General features: G+C 42.5%; 4 protein-coding genes across 4 annotated transcripts; all 4 read left to right on the top strand.

Annotated features, from left to right (window-relative positions):
• Window positions 1-761: 761 nt before the first annotated feature.
• On the top strand, window positions 762-1,028 carry RB195_024761 (uncharacterized protein; the record flags this gene model as incomplete). Its single annotated transcript, XM_064212649.1, has 1 exon — window positions 762-1,028. One exon carries the CDS (start codon window positions 762-764, stop codon window positions 1,026-1,028), a length of 267 nt encoding a protein of 88 aa, XP_064068530.1.
• Window positions 1,029-2,913: 1,885 nt separating this feature from the next.
• On the top strand, window positions 2,914-3,465 carry RB195_024760 (uncharacterized protein; the record flags this gene model as incomplete). Its single annotated transcript, XM_064212648.1, has 1 exon — window positions 2,914-3,465. The coding sequence occupies one exon, from the start codon at window positions 2,914-2,916 to the stop codon at window positions 3,463-3,465; it is 552 nt and encodes a 183-aa protein (XP_064068529.1).
• A 2,479-nt stretch (window positions 3,466-5,944) lies between these two features.
• Window positions 5,945-6,211, top strand: RB195_024759 (uncharacterized protein; the record flags this gene model as incomplete). The annotated part of the gene is made up of 1 exon (XM_064212647.1): window positions 5,945-6,211. The coding sequence occupies one exon, from the start codon at window positions 5,945-5,947 to the stop codon at window positions 6,209-6,211; it is 267 nt and encodes an 88-aa protein (XP_064068528.1).
• A 1,866-nt stretch (window positions 6,212-8,077) lies between these two features.
• RB195_024758 (uncharacterized protein) lies at window positions 8,078-8,629 on the top strand (the record flags this gene model as incomplete). Its single annotated transcript, XM_064212646.1, has 1 exon — window positions 8,078-8,629. One exon carries the CDS (start codon window positions 8,078-8,080, stop codon window positions 8,627-8,629), a length of 552 nt encoding a protein of 183 aa, XP_064068527.1.
• Window positions 8,630-8,645: the final 16 nt, after the last annotated feature.

Below are 8,645 nucleotides of genomic sequence, written 5' to 3'. Positions count from 1 at the left end.
AGTAAAAAGTGAAGTAAAGTGAAAAGAAAAAAGGCTCCATGACTTGCCATTTTCCCCTTGCTGTTCTCTGATGAAATAGATTTCTGAGAATAAACAACAGACCTACAACAGTAGTACTACAAAAACTACTTGAATTCTTGAGATTCGTCGACAAATATCGGATTAACATGTAAAATATTGCTCTAGGGCTCCGCATTAAAGAATTTCAACCGAAGAAAAACTGAAAATGCAGCGAAACGGGGTGAGGAAGGTCCCAAAATGGCAAGTCTGGATGTCAACTCCTGACAGCAGCAGAATTGGTAGATACGGGTTCAATAGTATCGAGTTTGGATGACAACTCCCTGAAGCACCAAAATGTAGTGGGATGCTCCTAACATTGTCGATTTCGGAGTTGAACTCCTGTCAGCTGCGAAAGGGTTGGGGGGACGGATCCCACCGTGATGTGTTGCACAAGGCTGCAAAATTCCTTCGACCTTTTATTGATGTTAGCTACATCTTTCGGTTTGCGACTCCGCCGCGAAGTGTGTGGACAGGTGTGGTCCTCCTAGACGAGCAATCAGTTGAACTGGTGGGTGAGTATTGTTATTTTGGCTGAAAAACGACGGTGGCTACGAGATAGATATTCAGCAAAAGTACGCCACGAGCAGTTCTGAATTTAACTCCTCTACGAAGTGCCTGTGGTCGACCTTCGTCGCCGACATTGTCAAGCTGCAAATCTACCTATCTGCTATGCGTTCTATCATGTTGCACGGATCGGAGAAATGGGCCGCTCCTTCAGCAGTGGTTTGGATGCTCAGTTGCATGGAGATGAAGCTTCTTATACAAATGCACTTCTCTTCGGCATTTGTGTGCTGTATCGACGAACTTTACTCGAAACTGGATATGGAGATGGTGTGCCGGCGAATGACAAGGAAAATGAAAACACTTTGTCTCTATGGCAGTCGCTAAAAATGGCCATCGCTTTCTTTGTCACAATGAAAGGATGCCATCAGTTCACCTTGTCTATGTTGTCTCCAAGCCTAAACTGAAATAGGCCACCTAGACGTTAAAGAAAATCCCGGACGGAATTGACAATGAAAGGACTGAAGAAACGGCACTTCATTCAATATATGACGTCAGAACATCCGCTCACCGTTCGAGTAAGTCATATATATATATATATATATATATATATATATATATATATATATATATATTTTTTATATATATAAACTTTAGCTTCATACACTCCTTTGATCCCAATATAATAGGACTGGCATTATATATATGTATATATATATATATGATGGATGATTATTGAATATATATATATATATATATATATATATATATATATATATATATGTATATATATATATATATATATACCAGTCTGAATGTCTGGCTAAAGTCAGACTTTTTTGTGGTGTTCTCTTCGCTCGCCTTCAGCGACCAGTTAATCAAAATTAATCAAAAATTGATGGAAGTGAAATTTTCTGTAGAATCAGAATTTCTTCTAACAACGTTTTCTTCTTTCTTTTTTTACTATGAATGATTGAATTTTACTATGAATTTCATAGTTTCTTTCTAAACGCGTCAGTTATACATTTTGAGAATCTTCAAACTTTAGCTTCAAACACTCCTTTGATCCCAATATAATATAGGCACAATTTTAAATCATTTCTTGAAGTATGGGTTTTCTTCCTGTCTTCCCTAACAATTACCAAAGAATGATGTTTAAAATAAAATGACGTGAACGACATCATCGTATTGATGAAGATAACGTTCCTCGTCAGATCATGTAAACTGTTGGCTACTATTTAAGCAGCCGGTTCCATTCGTGTTTCCACTTTCTGAGGAAGGCACAATACCAACGTGAGGCAAACATGCAAGGAAGCAGACGCACGGAGGAGTAATAGAGGTGAAAAGCAACGCGCGCAGCAACTACGGGTATGAAACGTTTGCAACGTCCCATTTACCTTTTGCGACATGCACACGAAGTTACTGCGCTGTAATACTGCATCATGGCACAACAATCCGACCCCGGAAGACCCGTCACATCCCATTTTATAGCTGTCTTGCGTCGGCACATCAGTTCGACACCGTTGGACCCGTCGCACCCCATATTATCGATATCTGGCGCCGCCGCATCAACTCGGCGCCGGTGGGACCTGTCGTATCCTTCCTTTGGAACTTCGTTTCACACACACACACACACACACACACACACACACACACACACACACACACACACACACACACACACACACACACACACACACACACACACACCCCACACACACACACACACACACACACACACACACACACACACACACACACACACACACACACACACACACACACACACACACACGTGGCAGACTAAGCCCGTTATTATATAGCATGATATAAAATTAGATAGTCTCGAAAGGAGTTTATTCTGTTTATTTGTATCACGGTGAACTCTTACAGTTTAAGATCCTTAACATACATCGATGTACAGGTCAAGGTGCCTGATGTACTGTATTGCTTGACACCTCTAACTGATTGTTGTGATTTAGTGAAAGAATGCCTCCTTAGTTATTGTTGAATCATAGTCGTTCAATTTCAAAGCCCGCCAGAGCGGGATTTAGTTGAATGTTCTTGAAGATGCCCGAAATTTTGCATAAAGCGACTGTTTTTCATTCACTGTCAAATAAAGCTTCCATCAACGATACATTGCAACTGACAGGCAGGATTGAAGAAGACGATACACCAAATAACAATCGTGGATGTGGAAATGCCCGGTCGATTTTAAATCAGCAGGTCAGGGAGTAGCAAGAACACCCCTGATGCCGCTAATATTCTCCACCGTACCGAAAGGTCTCATGCCTTGTGGATACGACTTCCAGAGTTCAACTGCGATCTAGACAATGGTTGCACGGTTGATATATGGAAAACCGCTATGAAGACGTTGTTTTTCAGTTACCTCGACAAGGCCACGAGTGCGCACCTCATTGTTTCGAAGCCCGATGCCACCGCTTCCGCTTGATTCAAGAACCACATCATTCTAAAGAAGATTTCCGAAATTTACACGAAGGCTCAGTGAAGCTACTTAAGGGGCTGTTCGGACACAACACGTCAATTTTCGTCCGGCGCTACACTCATTTGAGGACACAACCCAATAGCGAAACAGTCTGTGACTACTTTGGACTGGTCAACCTTCTACACGAGACGGCCGATTTCAGCGCCGTCACACTTGAGCAGATGGGATGTTTCGCACAGATCTGTGAACTAACCGCCACAGAAAACGACATCCGCCTTCTACGCAAGATTGAGGATGACCTACAGATGTCGATAGAAGGCCTCAGCGCTGAAATCCAACGAGAATCCAACTCCTCAAGATCATACTCTGTCAATCAACTCAGTCAGGGGAACAAACAAACACGACACTTCAACCTGTTTTCACTGTGGAGGAGCCAAGAGCTGCAACTTCACCATTAAGAAGTGAAATAATTGCAAGCCAATTGGACACAAAAAGCGATTCTGGAAGGACTTCGCTGAGAAGAAAAAACCTATCCCGATGAGACAGAATTTCCAACAACGCCATTACTGTAGCAGCATGAGACAAGAAAACAGAGTGCTCTGTTGCAAGGACTGAACCGAAGTCGGTCGCACGAAGTTACTTCCATCATTTGTAACGTTGAAATCCGCCAATGACAAGCTCACAAATGTTCGTGGAATTGCTGGCCGATGCAACGTAGCTGCTAGGACTCTGCTTGAGAGTGCAACAACCTTTCTTCCAACTTCTCACTGGAAACCAAACGTGTAATGTGTCCGCCTCGACGTTCAACATTCTGCGATCATCGCTCACGTTGCTTCTACAGGAACATTTTGCTGAAGTGTTTGCAACGCTACTACTGAGATGCTGGACGAAATCGAATGCAAGACATTGAAACCAGATTCGAGGGATGTCTTTCGGAAGAACCGCCCGTATTCCACCCTTTCTGCAGTTCACAGGAGATGGACGGTGTGGTGGCTACTAACGCACTCTCATTCGTAGACCACTCTGAATGAGCCGTAATTTTCGTCGCCGTTCAGAAGAAAAATGGATCCGTCCAATTCCGATGACTCCTCAATTGGGATGAACCACGTTCTCGAGCAGCACTAGCACTGCTTCCAGCACCTAACGACAACTTTTTTTAAGCTAGATGGAAGTCACCACTTTTCCCAGATTGAGCTCGCCAAGGGGTAAGTCCAGATAGGTGCGGATGAAGATTCAGGACTGTTCTTGACGATTAACACTCATCGAAGATTATTGCTTTAATCGTTCACCGTTTGTGAGACCGACCTGCACCAGCTTTTTCCAGCAACAAACCGACGCTCTCATTGCTGAACTGAATAGGAAGCAGCCTAACTTGAGACACTGTCATCATTGGCAGAACTATCGTCGAACACAACACACTCCTCAAAGCCATCCTCTAAAGTTTTCAAGACTACGGTCCCCGTTTTCGTCGAAACATTCTTTCCTGCAGACCGAAATCAACTACGTTGAGTTTGTAATCAATTTCCATAGAGGTCGCTATGATCCTGGATTTCAGGAAAAGCGCGGTACTCCCTCGAAATTTCAGCTAACGTCCATTCGACGGGGATTGAAGGAAAGGATGACTTGGAGGAAGTACTGTCTGACTAGGTTGTTTCACCTAAGGATGCTTTGAAGACTTTGAATGCATCTACACTTCAATGACGGGTAGCATCTGTTCTGGCGATCTTCATTAATTTCATGCTGCCTACTTCGCAGAAAACTCTGATCAGTTCTGCATACGAGAACGTAATCATTCAGCATATACGAGCTCGACAACAAAAAAAAAAGACGTTGGTGTTGTGAAACGAAGACAAGCAGAGCTTTGGGTTTCTGACATTTGTTCTGTTCTTCTCAAATATACCAAACCTGACCTGAAACAATATTTCTGAGATTGGTCCTCCATATAAAAGTTCACCTTGATTACTTACGTAGGCAAAGTGCTTGTAGCGTTGCCTTTGATAGCAGTACCAGTAGTAACAAGTAACAAGTTTAAAAATAGTGAGTTAAGAACTGGTATGAAGAAAGAGGTCTTCTTATAAGTTTTAATATCAACAATTTATGTGCACTAGCACAACTTTTTCGTGATACCTACATATGAAGTGCTCTTCTCCAAAGCCACAATAGATCATCATCGCAGAGTAAAAAGTGAAGTAAAGTGAAAAGAAAAAAGGCTCCATGACTTGCCATTTTCCCCTTGCTGTTCTCTGATGAAATAGATTTCTGAGAATAAACAACAGACCTACAACAGTAGTACTACAAAAACTACTTGAATTCTTGAGATTCGTCGACAAATATCGGATTAACATGTAAAATATTGCTCTAGGGCTCCGCATTAAAGAATTTCAACCGAAGAAAAACTGAAAATGCAGCGAAACGGGGTGAGGAAGGTCCCAAAATGGCAAGTCTGGATGTCAACTCCTGACAGCAGCAGAATTGGTAGATACGGGTTCAATAGTATCGAGTTTGGATGACAACTCCCTGAAGCACCAAAATGTAGTGGGATGCTCCTAACATTGTCGATTTCGGAGTTGAACTCCTGTCAGCTGCGAAAGGGTTGGGGGGACGGATCCCACCGTGATGTGTTGCACAAGGCTGCAAAATTCCTTCGACCTTTTATTGATGTTAGCTACATCTTTCGGTTTGCGACTCCGCCGCGAAGTGTGTGGACAGGTGTGGTCCTCCTAGACGAGCAATCAGTTGAACTGGTGGGTGAGTATTGTTATTTTGGCTGAAAAACGACGGTGGCTACGAGATAGATATTCAGCAAAAGTACGCCACGAGCAGTTCTGAATTTAACTCCTCTACGAAGTGCCTGTGGTCGACCTTCGTCGCCGACATTGTCAAGCTGCAAATCTACCTATCTGCTATGCGTTCTATCATGTTGCACGGATCGGAGAAATGGGCCGCTCCTTCAGCAGTGGTTTGGATGCTCAGTTGCATGGAGATGAAGCTTCTTATACAAATGCACTTCTCTTCGGCATTTGTGTGCTGTATCGACGAACTTTACTCGAAACTGGATATGGAGATGGTGTGCCGGCGAATGACAAGGAAAATGAAAACACTTTGTCTCTATGGCAGTCGCTAAAAATGGCCATCGCTTTCTTTGTCACAATGAAAGGATGCCATCAGTTCACCTTGTCTATGTTGTCTCCAAGCCTAAACTGAAATAGGCCACCTAGACGTTAAAGAAAATCCCGGACGGAATTGACAATGAAAGGACTGAAGAAACGGCACTTCATTCAATATATGACGTCAGAACATCCGCTCACCGTTCGAGTAAGTCATATATATATATATATATATATATATATATATATATATATATATATATATATATATAAAACTTTAGCTTCATACACTCCTTTGATCCCAATATAATAGGACTGGCATTATATATATGTATATATATATATATATATATATATATATATATATATATATATATATATATATATATATATATATATATATATATATACCAGTCTGAATGTCTGGCTAAAGTCAGACTTTTTTGTGGTGTTCTCTTCGCTCGCCTTCAGCGACCAGTTAATCAAAATTAATCAAAAATTGATGGAAGTGAAATTTTCTGTAGAATCAGAATTTCTTCTAACAACGTTTTCTTCTTTCTTTTTTTACTATGAATGATTGAATTTTACTATGAATTTCATAGTTTCTTTCTAAACGCGTCAGTTATACATTTTGAGAATCTTCAAACTTTAGCTTCAAACACTCCTTTGATCCCAATATAATATAGGCACAATTTTAAATCATTTCTTGAAGTATGGGTTTTCTTCCTGTCTTCCCTAACAATTACCAAAGAATGATGTTTAAAATAAAATGACGTGAACGACATCATCGTATTGATGAAGATAACGTTCCTCGTCAGATCATGTAAACTGTTGGCTACTATTTAAGCAGCCGGTTCCATTCGTGTTTCCACTTTCTGAGGAAGGCACAATACCAACGTGAGGCAAACATGCAAGGAAGCAGACGCACGGAGGAGTAATAGAGGTGAAAAGCAACGCGCGCAGCAACTACGGGTATGAAACGTTTGCAACGTCCCATTTACCTTTTGCGACATGCACACGAAGTTACTGCGCTGTAATACTGCATCATGGCACAACAATCCGACCCCGGAAGACCCGTCACATCCCATTTTATAGCTGTCTTGCGTCGGCACATCAGTTCGACACCGTTGGACCCGTCGCACCCCATATTATCGATATCTGGCGCCGCCGCATCAACTCGGCGCCGGTGGGACCTGTCGTATCCTTCCTTTGGAACTTCGTTTCACACACACACACACACACACACACACACACACACACACACACACACACACACACACACACACACACACACACACACACACACACACACACACACACACACACACACACACACACACACACACACACACACACACACACACACACACACACACACACACACACACACACACACACACACACACGTGGCAGACTAAGCCCGTTATTATATAGCATGATATAAAATTAGATAGTCTCGAAAGGAGTTTATTCTGTTTATTTGTATCACGGTGAACTCTTACAGTTTAAGATCCTTAACATACATCGATGTACAGGTCAAGGTGCCTGATGTACTGTATTGCTTGACACCTCTAACTGATTGTTGTGATTTAGTGAAAGAATGCCTCCTTAGTTATTGTTGAATCATAGTCGTTCAATTTCAAAGCCCGCCAGAGCGGGATTTAGTTGAATGTTCTTGAAGATGCCCGAAATTTTGCATAAAGCGACTGTTTTTCATTCACTGTCAAATAAAGCTTCCATCAACGATACATTGCAACTGACAGGCAGGATTGAAGAAGACGATACACCAAATAACAATCGTGGATGTGGAAATGCCCGGTCGATTTTAAATCAGCAGGTCAGGGAGTAGCAAGAACACCCCTGATGCCGCTAATATTCTCCACCGTACCGAAAGGTCTCATGCCTTGTGGATACGACTTCCAGAGTTCAACTGCGATCTAGACAATGGTTGCACGGTTGATATATGGAAAACCGCTATGAAGACGTTGTTTTTCAGTTACCTCGACAAGGCCACGAGTGCGCACCTCATTGTTTCGAAGCCCGATGCCACCGCTTCCGCTTGATTCAAGAACCACATCATTCTAAAGAAGATTTCCGAAATTTACACGAAGGCTCAGTGAAGCTACTTAAGGGGCTGTTCGGACACAACACGTCAATTTTCGTCCGGCGCTACACTCATTTGAGGACACAACCCAATAGCGAAACAGTCTGTGACTACTTTGGACTGGTCAACCTTCTACACGAGACGGCCGATTTCAGCGCCGTCACACTTGAGCAGATGGGATGTTTCGCACAGATCTGTGAACTAACCGCCACAGAAAACGACATCCGCCTTCTACGCAAGATTGAGGATGACCTACAGATGTCGATAGAAGGCCTCAGCGCTGAAATCCAACGAGAATCCAACTCCTCAAGATCATACTCTGTCAATCAACTCAGTCAGGGGAACAAACAAACACGACACTTCAACCTGTTTTCACTGTGGAGGAGCCAAGAGCTGCAACTTCACCATTAAGAAGTGAAATAATTGC

This window comes from Necator americanus, chromosome X (assembly GCF_031761385.1).
Source record: "Necator americanus strain Aroian chromosome X, whole genome shotgun sequence".
Classification (NCBI taxonomy): domain Eukaryota; kingdom Metazoa; phylum Nematoda; class Chromadorea; order Rhabditida; family Ancylostomatidae; genus Necator; species Necator americanus.
The sequence above is the reverse complement of the archived record's forward strand: the minus strand, read 5'-3'. Positions and strand labels throughout refer to the sequence as shown.